At 34.7% G+C, this 18,723-nt stretch overlaps 1 protein-coding gene across 4 annotated transcripts in view; it reads left to right on the top strand.

Annotated features, from left to right (window-relative positions):
- Nucleotides 1-18,723, top strand: part of eps15l1b (epidermal growth factor receptor pathway substrate 15-like 1b) — a 39,573-nt gene that overhangs the window by 13,843 nt on the left and 7,007 nt on the right. For 2 of the 4 annotated variants that reach the window (XM_067362228.1, XM_067362227.1), the window contains exons 18-23: nucleotides 2,030-2,144; nucleotides 3,823-3,923; nucleotides 4,257-4,317; nucleotides 6,934-7,016; nucleotides 9,201-9,294; nucleotides 17,630-17,790. In XM_067362228.1, the coding sequence (XP_067218329.1) occupies nucleotides 2,030-2,144; nucleotides 3,823-3,923; nucleotides 4,257-4,317; nucleotides 6,934-7,016; nucleotides 9,201-9,294; nucleotides 17,630-17,790 (615 nt within the window). The remainder of the gene's footprint in view (nucleotides 1-2,029; nucleotides 2,145-3,822; nucleotides 3,924-4,256; nucleotides 4,318-6,933; nucleotides 7,017-9,200; nucleotides 9,295-17,629; nucleotides 17,791-18,723) is intronic. The other 2 variants (XM_067362229.1, XM_067362230.1) reach the window with 1 other exon arrangement.

The raw sequence follows: 18,723 nt of genomic DNA, 5'->3' as shown, positions 1-18,723 counted from the left end.
CATATAAGAGGTATCATTAAAACATCTTGTAAGTTTCAGTGCTTAAAATGTCCTCCTCGTTATAATCAAAGCATTTATTTAAACAAGCTCCAAAAATGGCCCATTTTGATATTAGGTGATATTTGACGTCACATGGGCAAATGCATTTGCATATGTCTGCTTACAGAGCAAGACATCAACGAATAGTTTTACATCATTGCATCATAGGCCCCGCCCACTGGCATTTTATATGTGCTGTTTTCATTATCATTTTTAAGTATCTTTCACTTATTTTTATTTCAGAATTAGTAATTTTATTATTTAAACTTCAGCTTATTTCATTTAAGTTAGTTGCCGGCAATATTTCTGATTTTGTAAAAAAAAAGTTTTTCATCTAATATTTATATTTTATTTTATTTCCGCTTTTTTTCAACTAACTAATTATATGCCATTTTGGAATAAATGTAATGAATAATGAAGAAAATGGAAAAAATTATCATGGAAAACCTAGAATTTTTAAATTGCGATTTCCAGTCATGGACAAGAAACATGAAAAATCAGGAAAACTATAAAATATCTAATTGGCTAAAAATCTCTTTGTTAAATGATTTTTCCTCATCCGCTAATAATGAATGGCTGGTAAAGTCATAGTCAAAAGGTTTGGAAACTTGGAAACAGTTTGGTTTGTTTATCTGTGTATTTACTGTAAACACATTTCTCGTTTGTTTTTACAAATCGAGAGGTTAAAACAAACAAAAAGTCATTTACTAAGTGCCTTGGTAAAAACAAAGGCTAAATAGACCCCTTAATCGCCTACGTCACTGTGACGTCACCGCTCTAGCTGGAGGCAAAACATAAATAAGAATAATAGCGGGCGCGCTAAAAGTTTGATGTTTTGACTTTAAAATGTCGTCTTGTTGTGTTTTTGGCTGCCAGAATAGAAGGAACAGGACTTTTGGTTCAAAACTAAAGTTTTACCAGATCCCGGCAGACATTCCTTCACAGAAATCAAAAAGATAATTGTGGTTGAAAGCAATACGGCGTACAGACTGGACGGAGACGATCATAAATAATGCTCGTGTTTGCAGTGCACACTTCATATCAGGTAAAATAATCGATGCATATGTAATGGTGAGTTGGTTTTATCTAGTACAAATCAGCACGTTTCTGTTTTATAGGTGAAAAGTTGCCAACTTTCAGCGCACTAGCTAGCTTAAATGTTAAACAAACATACAGCGATAGATGTGTGTGCCATCCTTTGAATGTTCTCTTAAAATAATCTACATTGCTAGCCATAATCATAGTTAGCCCAGCGTTAGGTTACATTAGACAATAAGCCTTGACAAAATTCCCCGAACCACCCGAAAGTAATTTGTATGTTGTCTAGGAAATATCCAAAACTTAAGTTAATTTGCAAAAATAGCTGTCATGGTCCTGCAGAGTCAGTGACTGTACATATTCGGACAGTTCTGAACCTTCTTCTGCATCTATGTTTAATAAATCCCTCCTAAAACATGCTAGCTTACGCTTGTCAACATTGAGTCCAGCGCATAGGTCCAGCGTCTCTTTTTGCCTCCAGCTAAGCCCCGCCCACCAGGAAACGTTGCAATGTTTACAAACTTTTAAGGGGTCTATTGGCTTTGCAAGTTGTATTAAGCCTTGAATAATCTTTAAATTATGAAAAAAAAGGTCTTATTACTTTTTCAGTCCATTCATTTAAAGTAACTTTAGCTTGGCCTTCCATCGAAAGGTTAAAGAGGAACCACATGACACCGCGCACACATCCGTCAGAGTGCATTTACTCTTGTTATTGTTAACGTAATTATGCCACACACTGGCCCCCTGTCAAACAGTCAAACAGCTCACTCTTTCCTCAAAAGAGAGCCGTCTCTGACGTCTGACATCAGAAGATCCAGGACAGGAAATGAGGACGCGGCCCGGTGGCCTACAGAGCTGAACGATGCCCTCTTCATACTCATTACAATGATAATATTTTCCCCGCAGTCAGAGGAGGAGAGCAAACACGAGCTGAATGCTGTGTGTGTTTCAGGAGGATTCGTTGGTTAAGTCCAGGATGGCCATGTTTAACAGTTCCACCTCTCAAGGCCTGAACGCAGACCCCTTCCAGAGCGAAGACCCCTTCAAAAGTGACCCCTTCAGTAAAGGTGGGCTTTTCTCTACCTTAATACATCTAGCAATTCAGTGCATGCTCAGTGTGTGTTATATTCAGTGTTCAGTAGTTTCTGTTTCTAACTTAACTAACTAGTTAGACTTTTTTTTTTTTTTTCATATGGTTCATTTAATTCAACAAGTTCCAAAATTATTAACTGATTCATTGAAAATGTTCCTTGAAGTGTCTGTGTAGCATTTTATTTATTTATTTATTTATTTATTAAACAAAGTGTTTAATTAAATCCTGCTGTTTAAAATGATATTTTATACACTTAAGTAACAAACTTCATTAACTTAATTAATTTATTTATTACTAATATTTATTTTTTTTATTTATTTTTATAATTTATTAATAATAATTTGATTTCTTTTTAATTTATTTTTGTAATGAGTTAATGTATTATTGATAATTTAATTTATTTATAATAAATTAATTTATTTATTTAGTTATTTTATACAGTTAAATGACAAACTTATTTATTTATACATATATTTATTTAATCATTAATATATTTATATTTAATAATTTAATTTATTTTTAATTAATTCATTTATTTATTATTGATAATTTAATTTATTTTATAATTAATTAATTAATTTATTATTTAGTTATTTTATATAGTTAAATAACAAACAAACTATATATTTATTTATTCATTCATATATTTATAATTATTTTCATTTATTATTATTTATTTTTATAATTAGATTTATTTTGTATTTAATAATTTTATTTATAAATTCATTAATTTATTATTTATTTATTTATAATTAGTAGTGTTTGCTAAGACAAGAATCTCTATTACTATAGTTTAGACTTATGGATTTGAACAAATCCCTCATCCATAGTAATAAACTGCTAGCATAATTTGCTCTAGCATTATTTGTTTGCAGATTGAACTTGCTTTGATATTTTATCTAAATGCATGACTTGCCTTGTTTAGGCCACTGGATGTAAAAAAGAAGTACTTAAAGTCCCTGTAAAGTCATTTTAAAGTATGTGTTCTGAGTTTGTCACACCGCAGAAAAATTTGTTATTAACCACCCAGGCAAATTTGAATGATTAAAAGAATCTGCAAGTAAATGAAATAAGTTATCAAAATATCGAAAAATAGGCATCGCTCTCTGCTCTCAAACGCTGGGGGCGTGTCCGCTGTCAGCGCTGAAACCACGCCCACTCGCGAGAGCTGCAGCCGATCACTTTAGAATCCTTCATATCATTGTTTTAGAAAATTTAAAAAAGGAGACCAAGCGTATTGTATATAACAACCATGTAATATGCATTTGCATGACGAAGGCATTACTAGCTAAATGTGCAAAGGGCTGTATAACGGTAATGACACTCGAGATTGAGCGAGTGAACCGCTGTAGCGTTAGGGGCGGCGCCACGCTCGGTGCTTAATCGACAGTTATATAGTGTTAGGGGAGGAGCTATGCTCGGGGGTCCAAGTGCGTCATCAGACCCCCATTTTAGCTCCGCCCAAAAAATCCTGAGCAGAGACTTGGTGAAAAACTGTTTAACGCTCTAACTTCACAACTAAGCATTACACAATTCACAGTCTTTGTAATGCGTTTCAGCAATACATTTGTAACTTTTATGAAGTGTTTAGAAAGAACAAAAAGTTGTAGGGTTTCTGTGTTTTGACATTTGTGTGAATTATTGTTCTCTAGCTGATCCGTTTGGAGGAGATCCATTCCACCAGAACGACCCCTTCAAAGACCCGTTCGCTAACTCTGATCCCTTTGGTGAAAGTTCCTCAAGTCAATTCAAGGTAAAAAAAAAAAAAAAAAAAAAAAAACCTGGTCCATATAGATGGAAACTATTTTACTCTTTTTTTTTTTTTTTTTTTTTTTTACGTGCCCCTAAATAAAAAGTCAATCAAAAAAGCATATGTAGATGTAAATGTACATTTTCAGGTTTAGGATTTTTTTGCATTTAAAAGATTAAATAATTCCCAGAGTAAATTCTTATCCTGGAGAGCTGGCATGTGGTGAGAAGCATGTCATGTTGTATTTTGCCAGATACTTTACATCTTACAGTTAGTGCACTGTCATTCCCATAATGCCCTGTGGTTTCCATCTCACTCTTTCTCTCTTCCCCACAGGCCAGTCCCTTCAGCAGAAGAATCAGCCAGAAGTCAAAGAGTCCCAAACCTAAAGATTCAGGTACGGCATGGTGTTCGTTCGGTTGGTTCTGGATGTTCAGCCAGATCTTTCATCCTTCATCAAACAGATCACAGTGTTCAAGAAGTCAGATTAATTATAGAGGACTCATTAAACTAGACTACTATACTGGTCTACTATACTATAAGTTTGGAATAAAAATTGTTTTTAATGGTTTTGAAAGAAGTCTCTTATGATCACCAACACTATATTTATTTGATCAAAAATACAGTAAAAATTCTCTTTGAATATATTTTAAAATATGATTTATTCCTGTGATCAAAGCTAAATGTGACACTGAAGACTGGAGTAAAGATGCTGAAAATTCAGCTTTGATCACAGGATATAAATTACATTTTACAATATATTCACATAGAAAACAGTTATTTCAAATTGTAATAATATTTCACAATTTTTACTGTATTTTTGATCAAATGAATACAGCCTTGGTGAGCGTAAATAAATAAATAAATACAATTATTCTAACTTTTTTGACCAGTAGTGTCAAAATGTTATTTGAAGCATCAACAATTTATGTATCTGTTTTAAAGATAAAATATTGTAAGTGGAAATGTTGCACCACATCTCTTTGTTTTTTTGTTGTTCATCTTCTCCTTATCTTTTTGTATCTTCATCGGTTAAAGGAAGCTAGCAGGTCTTCTTAGTAATGGAGTGATACATGTTTCAGTGAGTAGATCAAAGATAGAGCTGTAAGAACATGCAAAAACACAAATGCTTTAGTAATGCTAAAGTAAATGAAGACTGTAAACTAATTCTGTCTGTGCATTACTAATTATAACTATACAGTGTCATGATGTCCCTTTAACTAGTTTTTAACAACAAACGATAAAGCCACTTTCTGATTGAACACTGAAATAACTGTTACATTCAGAGGAATCGTGGCAGTAAAAGCTCTTACATTTACACTGAAGGCTTTACTAAACCATACAGAATGTATTAACTAATGAAAAACAGCTACATGTTTCATAATTTTATTTTTAAAAGGTAGCGGTCAGCGTTTTTGTTTTTCTTTTGAGGCACTAGAGGAGTGATTCTATTAATAGCTCGTTTACGTACACGTTTAGCTACAGGCATTCCGAAAATAGTCCTGTCCGAACAGGGAATGCTTTGTATGCTGAATGTAACGGAAAAGTCCGAGTGTCAGGATGGAATCAGACAGCGGTCTTCTCTCTCTCTCTGTGTTTCTCTATGCCCTGGTCTTGTTTTTCTCATGTCCACCCCACATGGTGAACAGGTAAGCTCTTTCTGCGCGTCCCGTCGGAGGAAGCGGGGTTCATTTATGGGAAACATGCAGACTGACGTGCTCCTGAAATAACTCTTTTTACGGGAACACTAGAGAGTGTGTTCTAAGCTGTTAGTGGTCTCACACTTACAGATGCATGCAGGAAACTCACACGCATTTTACTAGCTCAGCTTTCTCACAGCAAACAAACTGACTTACAATAGCTCGTCTTTTTTCACTCTTCATTACACGCGTCTTAAATTAACATTGTTGTCTGTGTTCATAATTGGGTCATTACTGTTGTGGCTTTTAAATTGATCAAAAGTGACAGTAAAGACATTTATGATTTAAAATTATTGCTGTTCTTTTGATCTTTATTTTCATCAAAGAATCCAGAAAAAAAACACTGATAATAATCAGAAGTGTTTCTTGAGCAGCATATTAGAATGATTTCTGAAGGATCATGTGACACTGAAGATTGGAGTAATGATGCTGAAAATTCAGTTTATTTAAATTGCAGTCATATTTCACAATATTACTGTATTTTTGATTCAGTGAATGCGTCCTTGGTGACATTGAGCATTAAAAATCTCACTGACCCCAAACTTTTGAAACTTTTGGTTCCTATTAGATTTATTAGATTATTTTCAGGATGAAAATGAAACTAACTGGGGTAGTTTGATCAAACATGATGAATGTTTTAGAGACACAAATCGGCTAACAACACAAAACATCCCATAATTCATCAGATCTATTGACTGCACTAAAAGCACTGATGTTTGTGCTGTTGATTACCCTCTAAAATGATGTCACTTCCTGCTAGAGGATGATGTCATTAAGGAACTGGCTTTTGTTAAAACACTATTTCCAAGAAAATTTGGAAACATTTTGTGAAAGTGAAAAGAAACAAATGAAAAAATATCTTGAATATTTCTATATTTTGAACAAATAGTTTATATATATATATATATATATATAAGTTGCACCTGTGATTTTTTTTATTTATTTTAACTCTATATTTAGACGGTGACGAGCAAATGTGCTTCAGAGTAGGAATGGCCCAAGTATACAATTCTTTCATGCACAGTAAACCTTCATAACATCGTCCTCAGTTAATCAGAAACATACGTCACGCTGCAGATGGAAAACAAAATGTGCACTTTTCAGGAGCTGAAAAGTCATGGAAAATGAGAAACACTGGCCACATACAAGCCGCTCTCTTAAAATAGCACCTGTGTTGTGCCCCATCTCTTCAGTAAAAGGACATAACTGAGTATTTGCAGTGGGTTGAAACGTTGTGGGTTATTACGGCCGTGTTACTGGATGTTTCCATCAAATCCATCAATTTGCTTGTGCTTTCTCTCTTTCATAAACAGATCCGTTTGCTGCGTCAGACCCGTTCAGTGGCGACTCTTTTGGAGGGAAAGGTGGTTTTGCTGATTTTTCTCAAATGTCAAAGGTATGTTCAAGAGTTTTTCAAAAGAGAAACCTACAGTAGTTAATTCTGATCAATGTAAGCTCAACAAGTTTACACTGAATTTGGGACATTGAAGTTGAGATACTCAGTTTGTTAAAGGGTTAGTTCACCCAAAAATGAAAACTCTGTCATTTATTACTCACCCTCATGTCGTTCCACACCTGTAAGACCTTTGTTAATCTTCGGAACTCAAATTAAGATATTTTTGATGAAATCTGCATAGCCAGCAATGGCATTTCCTCTCTCAAGATCCATTAATGTACTAAAAACATATTTAAATCAGTTCATGTGAGTACAGTGGTTCAATAATAATATTATAAAGCCACGAGAATATTTTTGGTGCGGCAAAAAAAACAAAATAACGACTTATTTAGTGATGGCCGATTTCAAAACACTGCTTCATGAAGCTTCGGAGCGTAAATGAATCAGTGTATCGAGTCTGCTGTTAGGAGCGCCAAAGTCATGTGATTTCAGCAGTTTTGCGGTTTGACACGCGATCCGAATCGTGATTCGACACACTGATTCATTTGTGCTCCGATGCTTCCTGAAGCAGTGTTTTGAAATCGGCCATCACTAAATTATTCGTTATTTTGTTGTTTTTGGCGCTCCAAAAATATTCTCGTGGCTTTATAATATTAATATTGAACCACTGTACTCACATGAACTGATTTAAATATGTTTTTAGTACATTAATGGATCTTGAGAGAGGAAATGTCATCGTTGGCTATGCAGGCCTCACTGAGCCATCGGATTTCATCAAAAATATCTTAATTTGTGTTCCGAAGATTAACGAAGGTCTTACGGGTGTGGAACGACATGAGGGTGAGTAATAAATGACATTATTTCCATTTTTGGGTGAACTAACCCTTTAACTGAATGGCATACTATTTTGTAGTACAAATTATGCACACACTGAGCAGTATGTAAACTTTATATTCATGGAAAATCTGGATCATCTGCTACATTTATCAAAATGTGCAGTATACAACTAGAGCATACTGCATTCGATTAGAGTATCCCACAATGCAATGCATACAATTTTTGACAACCATGATTAAGAGTACCTTAAATATGCAAAATAAACATTCATTTCCAATACTGATGTCACTTAAACAAGCAATGTACTGAGTTCACATGGCAGTCTAGCATACAACAGTACACAGCAAAAATATGTTGGGAGATTTGACACCATGGGTGTTAAAATGATCACTTTCTGGGGGTCCATCTTTGCTAGTGTTAAAACAACACTGACGAAAGTGTTTATCATACAAACGCTGTGTTAGTGTTTTATTTTAATCACTCAAGGTGTTGAGAAATTATTACTCATAAGTATACACATTTAACACTTTATGGTGATTAATCCCACACACCCAGTGTATTTATTTAATGTTGATTTAATGAAAATATTGTAAATAGTTATTTTAAAATAGGAATGCAGATAAAATTTAAAACATAAACCTATAGACATGTTTGGAAAACCAATAGACTATGAATTTATTTGAACATTTTATTGAAATTTTAATATATCAAACATACAAATGAATAAAACAGCTCTTAGTCTCCAACGCAATAACATCTTAACAAGTTCATTTTTTGAAACACTGTAGAAAAATGAATCCATAGGACATCTATGTAATATATATATATATAACAAAAAGAAAAATACAACCTTCCTTAAGTTGTCCTTGTTAATATCCATTCATGTTGAGATGCTTTGTCAAATAATCTGTAGGCATGGACATTTTCAATAGAAGTTGACTCGAAGTATGAGATTTTTGTCGACCACAATGTAGAATTTGAGCACATCTGCTTTGGTCAAAAGATCGAGCACTAGGGTAAAAATCCATAAAGACGATGGAGACCGGTGAGTGTAGCGTAGCGTAGCATGGGCGAGGAGATTGAAAATGCTCTGTACATGCGCAGATGTTGATTTATATGTGAAAACTCAAAGGAAACATGGACCCTTTTGACAGATTTGTGATGATGCATTTCTATGTTACGTTTATATATATATATATATAATATTGTCCTTTTCCGTTTCGAGAACCATGGAAATGTGAAAAGGGTCCAATGCTACATACTGTTTTACTAAAAAATATAGGCAATATATACTTTCAACATGCAATAAGCATTTCCTTTTTTGCATGATCCAAAAATCATCCTCAGAGTTCAACCTCAGAGCCGACAAGCCGAAAGCCGACGTACCCACTGCCCCCTCCAAAAAAACCCGGACCACAGAGACCAGCGCCGCCTCCTTACGGTGAGAAAATCTCAGCCAACATGAAAGTGTGTTTGTGATTTAGTGATTTAATTATCTAGTTCATCAGATAAGCATGTGAGAGTGTGAGCGTGTGAGTTTTAATTATATAAAACATGCATTATGACGTTTATCTTATGTGGTTAACAAAGAATGACATTTTTATATGGTACAGTAATTTCATTATAATAAGTGCTTGTTGTGAGCAGCACATTAACAACTAACTGCATTTAATAACTGTAATGTCTAGATGAAAATCTTTATTTTAAATGAAATCCTTAGAATGGGTTTTGGATGTTTTGATATATGCTTGATTTGTTATTATTTCTAGACAGAGACGAAATGTCAGAAGGTTTTAGAGGTGGGTAGAGTATCCAAAATCTGTACTCAAGTAAAAGTACAAGTACTTATAGAAATATTTACTCAAAGTAAAAGTGAAAGTAATAATCCTAATAGTTACTTGAGTAAGAGTAAAAAAGTATCCAATAAAAATCTTACTCAAGTAGCTTGTTACTAGTTACTTTTATTATATATACACACACACACACAATAGCATGTTATTATTTAATGTTTATTATTTAAATAGATATTTAATTTATTATCATAATTAGATATCTTTGCAACAAACAAACATAGAAGAGACAAGCATTATTTCTAGCATCTGTAACCCGAATGTATCGTTACTATATTAAAAGGATAGTTCACCCAAAAATTAAAATTTGACGTTTATCTGCTTACCCCCAGGGCATCCAAGATGTAGATGACTTTTTTTCTTCAGTCGAACGCAAATTATGATTTTTAACTGCAACCGCTGCCGTCTGTCAGTCAAATAATAGCAGTGATTGGGAACTTGAACAATAAGAGTCGAAAAAACTTCCATAGACAAATCAAAATTAAAACCTGCAGCTCGTGACGGCACATTGATGTCCTAAGACACGAAACGATCGGTTTGTGCGATAATTTTTTACCTCTAATACACCACTATGTCCAACCCCGTTCAGCTTCCGGCTAGTGAGGTCTGATCGTGCTCTGACAACAGAAGTGATGTCTCGCGCTCATTGATGTATATGGGCGAGACATCACTTCCGTCAACAGAACGCGTTTTTTGACCTCACTAACAGGAAGCTGAACGAGGTTGGACATAATGGTGTATTAGAGGTAAAAATTATATAAATACTGTTCGGTTTCTTGCACAAACCGATCGTTTCGTCTCTTAGGACATTAATGTGTCGTCACGAGCCGCAGGTTTTAATTTTGATTTGTCTAAGCAAGTTTTATTTACTGTTATAGTTGAAGTTCCCATCCACTATTATTATTTGACTGACAGAGGGCAGCGGTTGCAGTTAAAAATCATAATTTGCGTTCGACTGAAGAAAAAAAGTCACCTACATGTTTGATGCACTGGGGGTAAGCAGATTAACATCAAATTTTCATTTTTGGGTGAACTATCCCTTTAATAACGTATACAGCTAACGTTACATTTTAAAGAAGCGAGAAAACTCTTTACATGTGCTCGCGCTCATATCTGAACTAGACACAAACAATGATCAAATACACATTGACGGATCTTCTTCGGTCTCTTCTACAAAATGTAATCAAATGTATATTTCAGCAGGTGCGTGTAAACTGCTTAAAGGGATAGTTCACCCAAAAATGAAAATTTGATGTTTATCAGCTTACCCCCAGTGCATCCAAGATGTAGGTGACATTTTTTTCTTCAGTCGATCACAAATGATGATTTTTAACTGCAACCGCTGCCCTCTGTCATTCAAATAATTGCAGTAGATGGGAACTTCATCTATAACAGTGAATAAAACTTTCTTAGACAAATCCAAATTAAACCCTGCGGCTCGTGACGACACATTAATGTCCTAAGACACGAAACGATCGGTTTGTGAGAGAAACCGAAAAGTATTTATATAATTTTTTACCTCTAATACACCACTATGTCCAACTCCGTTCAGCTTCCTGCTAGTGAGGTCAAAAAACGTGTTGTGATGACTGAAGTGATGTCTCGCCCATATACTTCAATGAGCGCGAGACATCACTTCCGTTGTCAGAGCGCGATCAGACCTCACTAGCCGGAAGCTGAACGGAGTTGGACATAGTGGTGTATTAGAGGTAAAAAATGATATAAATACTGTTCGGTTTCTCACACAAACCGATCGTTTCGTGTCTTAGGACATTAATGTGTCGTCACGAGCCGCAGGGTTTCATTTGGATTTGTCTAAGCAAGGTTTATGCACTCTTATAGATGAAGTTCCCATCTACTGCAATTATTTGAATGACAGAGGGCAGCGGTTGCAGTTAAAAATCATCATTTGTGATCGCCTGAAGAAAAAATGTCACCTACATCTTGGATGCACTGGGGGTAAGCAGATAAACATCAAATTTTCATTTTTGGGTGAACTATCCCTTTAACTGTGTCAACGCAAAGCGTTAAATTTCAAGACGAACAGGTCGCTGGCGCCGCCATTGCGCAATAGTAAATGTATAAATTAATGTATAAATTAAGATATATGCCCATAAAAACGGTAAAGAAATATACTTTTGTTATAGTGACGTATTAATCTGTTTGGTTGTAAAATGTCGGCTATTGGCTGTATCATGAAGTAAAATCAAATGAAATCGATAGGCCTACCTGTGGAATTGTTCACAGACAGCATACGCAGCTCAACTAATAAAGGTCTTCATCGCTGGCAAACAATTGGATGCATTTGCAGATTTGCTTTTAATTGACTAGGTCCACTGCCACTTCATCCGCTCCGAGTGAGAAACCGCTTCAAACGATTCAGCGCGTGCAGGAACTGAACAAATCATTCAAACTGATTCGCGAATCAACTTAGACAGCTTTACCAACTTGTTTGATCAAGTCTTTGAACAGAATCGACTCAAAAGAGTGATTCATTTCTGAATGGGGCATCGTTCATGAAAAAAGAGACAGCGCACATGGAATAAACTACGCATTTCTTAACATTTACAGTATTGAATTAAAATAAAGTAACGACAGGAACGTTGTCCATTGTAGCGAAGTAAAAGTACAGATTTTTCATTACAAATGTACTCAAGTTAAAGTAAAAGTACCCACATTTTAATCTACTCTAAAAAGTAAAAATTTTCCAAAAAACTACTCAAGTACATGTAACGAAGTAAATGTACTTCGTTACTACCCACCTCTGCAGACACGAACTATATGCTAACCATCAAAAACATTACAGGTTAATTCAGATCTAAACTCAATATTCAGAAAACTTGTCCTTCAGTTTTAAAACACAAATATGTTTGTAATGTCCTTCTAATAATTCTTCCTAAAAATATATTATTTGGTTAATGTAATGTTAGTGTTGTTTTACTATTATTTCTATACTATTATAGTATTTATTAATATTTTGAATTAGCTTTAATTTTTTATATACAGCATGTTTAATTTAAGATTTGTTTTTTATTTTATTTTATTTTATTTTATTTTATTTTATTTTATTTTATTTTATTTTATTTTATTTTATTTTATTTTATTTTATTTTATTTTATTTTATTTTATTTCAATGACCAAAACTATTTTTTAATAGTTTTAGTTAATAACTTTGTGCAAACCAGATTATTTAGTGATTTTATCACACTGGTCCAACTACTAGTTAACTCATACAATGTCGATTGGCGATACTTTCAGATTCTAGTTTAATGTCTAGACTAGCTCTGTTGTAAGTGCACAATTTTTGCTTGTACAACTTGTAGTGATAAAATGATTTTCTGTGGTAAAGCATGATTTATATTGAACCTGGAGTGTTCTTACAATTAATAATTAAAGTTTTAATTATAAACACCTTCAGACCTGGACCGCATTTCACAACCCACATCATATTTCATAATGCGGCAACAAACTCAATAATATGACAGATCATGCACTGTGAGTCTGATAATGGAAAGACAAATGCTTCCCCATTTTGGCGATATCGAAACGCATCAGTGTGTTGTGATCATCATAGGGCAGCTGTGACAGGGAAGATAAGAGTGGCCTTGGCACGAGATAATCAGCCACTGCAGCGTTATGTAGTCAAAGAACAGACAGCTGGTTTATATTTATATTTCACCCCAGAATGAAGATTTTCTCACCCTTGTGTTGGTTTCAAACCTGTATGACTTTCTTTCCTCTGTGGAAAACAAAAGATGTTTGGCAGAATGTTCACGCTGCTCTTTTCCATACAATGAAAGCATATACACTGCCATTCAAAAGTTTGGGGTCGTTTTTTTTTTTTTTTTTTTTTTTTTTACTTTTATTCAGCAACGACACATAAAATTGATCTAAAGTGATAGTAAAGACATCCATCAAAGAATCCTGAAAAAATATATCATGGTTTCCACAAAAATATGAAGTAGCACAACTGTTTTCAACACTGATAATGATCAGAAATGTTTCTTGAGCGGCAAATCATCAATTAGAATGATTTCTGAAGGATCATGTGACACTGAAGACTGGAGTAATGATGCTGAAAATTCAGCTTTGCATCACAGAAATAAATTACAGTTTACAATATATTCACATAGAAAACTGTAATAATATTTCACAATTTTTACAATATTTTTTCGTACTTGATTTTATCAAATAAATGCAGCTTTGGTGAGCAGAAGGGACTTTCAAAAACAGAAAATAAAAAATCGTACAGACCCCAAACTTTTGAACAGTAGTGTAGCAATACAAATACAGGATTAGAATGACATTAGGGTGAGTAAATAATGACAAAATGTTCATTTTGAGGCTAACTAACTGATAGAGTAAATGATTACACTCTGTGTTTGTGTGTATTTGCAAGGTGTGCATTGGTGAGAAAGTCTGTTGTCACACATTCATATGTGTTCACATGTCTATGTTTGTGTAGTCCGCCTTAAACTCAGCTGTTGACCTGCATCCACATGTATAAAAGGCGAATCACCCATTCATCTTAATGCATCGCATTATCAAAGTCTGTTCTCAGCTGCTGTTTTAGTCCACATTGTCAATCTCTGTTTGCTGCAGCGTAATCAGTGGTGTAGTGGTTACCTGACGGTGGGTAGGTTAGATCTTTTATTCATTTAACAGAATATTCATCGAAGATTTACATCTTCGCCCCTTGCAATGTTGATTATGCAATAAAATTATGAATATAGCTGTGAATGAAATCAAGTTTTACATAAAGATAAAGATGGATATAGTAGTTGTTATTAATTTAATTAAAGTCATTAGAAGTGTCTGTGTTCACACACTCATATGTTTCAGGCACAAATACATCTTAAGATGGAGATCTGACTTGTTCAGTTTGTTTTGAACATGGTGCAGAAGTCTCATAAAGTCACCTCTAACACCAACATACATGTTTACACTCTCTATTCAGCGCTTTTAGGTTAAGAATATTCCGATGCTTAACCTTTACTACGAGGTGTTTACACTAATAATTCTTTCTTGTGTTTAATGCAGGGGATTGTTTAGTGTTGTTTGTGGTTTGTTTTCTACTATAACAGCACAGAAAGGGCATGGGTGCGGCGTTGGTAGTTTCGCTACTATCTCTTGAGTTAAGAAAGAAAAAAGCCCTTCCTCTCCATGGCATAAGAAGCCTGTGTAGTGGTGTGAGAGATGTAGAGAAGTGAGTTCCTCTAAAGTTCGCGGTTCACACCCTTAAACTCAGCACCAGTGTTCCCACGGTTGGCTAAATATGTTTATGCCAGGTTCTCACACCCCTCTGGAACTGTAAATACAGAACAGTTCTAATCTATATGACCCTTTGTAGCTTCTCAGTTTAGACTTTTTTGCATTTTCACTTTGAATGATCCTGTTGAACACTTTCAACATATTAATAGTGCAGATTTGGAGGATAGAAATGTTACTATCATTCCTTTGTGAGCTATTTCAGTTTTTCTTTCATTTCTTTTCAGGTGAATCTCATGAAAATCACACCAAAGACAAATCATTTTATTGCCATTAAGATTGTTTTGGTTTGTGACATTTAAACTTTTTTAAATATGTTAACCCCTAAAATAGTTTCTTTACATTTTAAATGTATATAATATAATATAAAATGCATTTAATTGCCATAATGTCACAATGTAAAAGTTAATCAGCATAAAATCGTTATATATTAATTGAAAAATACCTGTTGTAATGTTTTTATGCTGATAATTAAACATTTTTTATCACACACACATATGATATATGTGTATATATCAGATATATCAGTGGTTAGAGCATGACACTAGCAATGCCAAGGTCATAGGTTCGATCCCAGGGATTGCACATACTCAGATACAAATGTATAGTATAATGCAATGTAAGTCTTTTTGGATAAAAGCATCTGCCAAATGCATAAATGAGAATGTAAATTGCATATATATTGTTTTGTTTTTTTCTTTGCTTCTCGCTCTTGACAGGTTTTGTAAGATTCACTTTTAATCACATTTAAGTTCATTTAAATCTGGCTGGATAGTGTAGTGGGTTGTGGTTGCTGTTGGCTGTTTTTAATGGTTTGTAAATATTGCTCATATTTTGAAGAAGTGAAACCGTTGCAGTTGTGTTGGTGCACCGCTGGTGAATATGGGCCTAATAGAATAGATGTCAGTCGCTGCAGGGCTCATGGGCTTCTGTGCAACTAAAGCACTCATTTAATCAAAGATAATTAAACATCTGCTCCAAAAGGTAGGTTGGAATTTTACAGTGACCAAATTATACTTTGTTTTTTAACGCGAACGCTAGCATATGCGTACAGTCAAATGCGTAGCCTTCTTAAAGTATACTCCATTTCATAGCGTGTGCGAATGCAGGCGGTCGACACATGAGCTCTAGAAAGTTTCATCTTTGTCTAGTGTCTGCGCTATTTTTCTCCAGAAGTTACGACCAATAAAAATGTCTTTGTATTACATAATGGCTATTCTGGTGAAGAAATTTATACATGGATCCTTGTGTACATGTAAAAACTGATGCATACTTTGGGCTTAAGATGCATTATTTTGTAAAAATTGTAAATCAGCATTGCATGGGTACTTTGTGGAGAAAAACACAGAATGCATTGACCTCACTTTCCTGCCAGAACACGCCCCCTCAGTTGGACTGAGTGGCAAAAGAGCCGCTGCATGACTGAATTTAATAGGGGAAACTGCGAAAACATGAGTAAAACAAACAAGTAAACTAAAGCTGGATTCGATAGTGTTCCTGTTACAACTTACCAAAGATCCAGTAATCCCTGGATATTGACATGAAGCCAGGAATCTTGTTTTCTGACATTTATATGTGCCTTATTTTGATGCCAGGGAAATACATCAAGCAAATTTGCCTGTGAACACGTTATATGAATACAATATGGTAGGTCTAAATCCAGGCAATCCATGTTATATATATCGGCATATCGTCCAACCCTAAAACTTGTATAGTTTTTGTCAATATTTATTTAAAAACATCCAGTTATGCAGAATATAGGATAATAAATATTTGATTGATGAGTTGTCAATACAATATATAACAGTACATGTGTGTGATTTTACCCCAAAATTCAACATATTGACACAAAATGATAACTGCAAATCCACATTTCGCTGCCTGGAGTCCAGTTGTTTCTGTCAATTGCAGCGAGCCATTGCTTCTTATTTTGTAGCTTTCGGCAGTCTGTAAAAATATACTTCAGATTTCTTGTCAAATCTATTTGTACAGTCAATCGCAAAGCTTTTTCCCATTTTAAACGTGTTTTGTGTGTTTTTTGTGGTAATCACTTTGAAAACCAATGCTGCCAGAGTCTTTTTGCCACAGAGTGGGCGTAACCGCAGTCATTCTGGCCAACGGTGACGTCACACACACCCTCTATAGTTAAGTTAATATAATCAGTAATGTACCATTTTCTCAATATTTGGATTTGCGCATACGTCAGCCCTCTTCTCTAGATATTTTCTTGAGGTAAATGAAGCCGCTGAATTCATGTGAAAGTAAGTCACACGTGATTGTTCTCAGACTGACTTTTACATTTTGCTTTCTTCTGTTTCTTGATTGCTGTCACTTTCTCTCACATATCAAGGGTGTCCTGCATCTAGAGCCTTTTAATCAGTTTGTGAAGGTCTTTTTCAAGTCATTGCAGAATTGAGACGAAAGCAACTGGACTTTATTAAAGCAACTGCATATAAATAGCCAGTCAGTCACACCTATTAGTGCTTATATTAGATTCAATTTTAATGTCAAGTAATCAGAAAAATAAAGTTCAGCTGCTTTTGACCAAATTCTACAGGACTGAATGAACTTTTTGTAATTTTTACTGATCTGTCCTGTACCTGAACTGTTTTGTTGGTGTTTTGGGAGTCATCTTTGTTTCCTTTGACACTATTTCAGGCAAGAATTCGGCCGTCACACATAGCGGTTCAGTGGTTCATAATCAAGGGTTTGGTGCTCCAGCTGTTCGAAAGACACATACGGACAGAGGACCCGTCTCCTCGTCCTCTTCGTTACGATCTGCAGTTAACCCGTCCACAGGGTTTACAGACTTAAGAGCTGTAAGTCCAGCATCATGCCATCTAAATCGTCTCCATCTAGCTAGTTTCTCTTTCTGCTGTCATCGTTTAGCACCCCATTTCTGTTCAGCTTGTAGTTGTACTTGCTTCCGCTTCATGCCAATATTCGCCGTCGCTGCTTCCTTCGCTGCCGTTTTGCCTGTCTGCATCATCCTGCACATGTTAATGCCAAAATCATGCCTCGCTTTACATAATTCTGTTATCATGTATTCACCCTTGTGTTGTTCCAAACCTGTATGACGTTCTTTGTTCTGTGGAACACAAAATATGTATTTGTACTTTAATATTAGTCCATACGACTATAATGTCTTTGCCAGGAACACTTTTATATCGCACTTTAAACAGTACATATTGTTTCAAAGTTTTCAAACTTAATTTTCAGCTATAAAGAAGCTCTACGGAAGAGTCATTATTCAGTTCAATTTAATTCAGTTTTGATTCAACTTAAGTTCAAAAATAGTGTCTGTTGCAAAGTTCGTCAATTACGAAAAAAGTTAAGTTCAGCTATGACAGCAGTTCGTCTATGTCTCTCAAACCTTTGATAAGTACGATCACAGTGAACATTCATATTTGCTTTCTGAACCAGAGAGAGCCATTGCCATGAAACTGTATGAAACGGCTTCACAAGAGTCTTTTCAACCACACAATATTGTTATTTCTGTGTTACAGTAATTCAAATGATCACAGAAGTACTGAGATAAATGTTTATAGTTTGCATATAAACACTGATGTCTACGGAAGTGATCAAAATAGAGTAAATCACCGTTTGAAAGTAACTTCACGCTTCAAACAATGATTACATCGTTACACCAGTAGGTGGCGACAAGTGACTTTATTTGTCATTGAATCATTCATTCAAGAGATTCGTTCAAAAAAGTTGATTCATCCAGAAATATTTATGAGAGTCATTGAATC

The sequence above is a fragment of the Chanodichthys erythropterus genome, chromosome 16, assembly GCF_024489055.1.
Source record: "Chanodichthys erythropterus isolate Z2021 chromosome 16, ASM2448905v1, whole genome shotgun sequence".
NCBI lineage: Eukaryota > Metazoa > Chordata > Actinopteri > Cypriniformes > Xenocyprididae > Chanodichthys > Chanodichthys erythropterus.
This window is presented reverse-complemented; position numbering and strand designations above follow the sequence as displayed.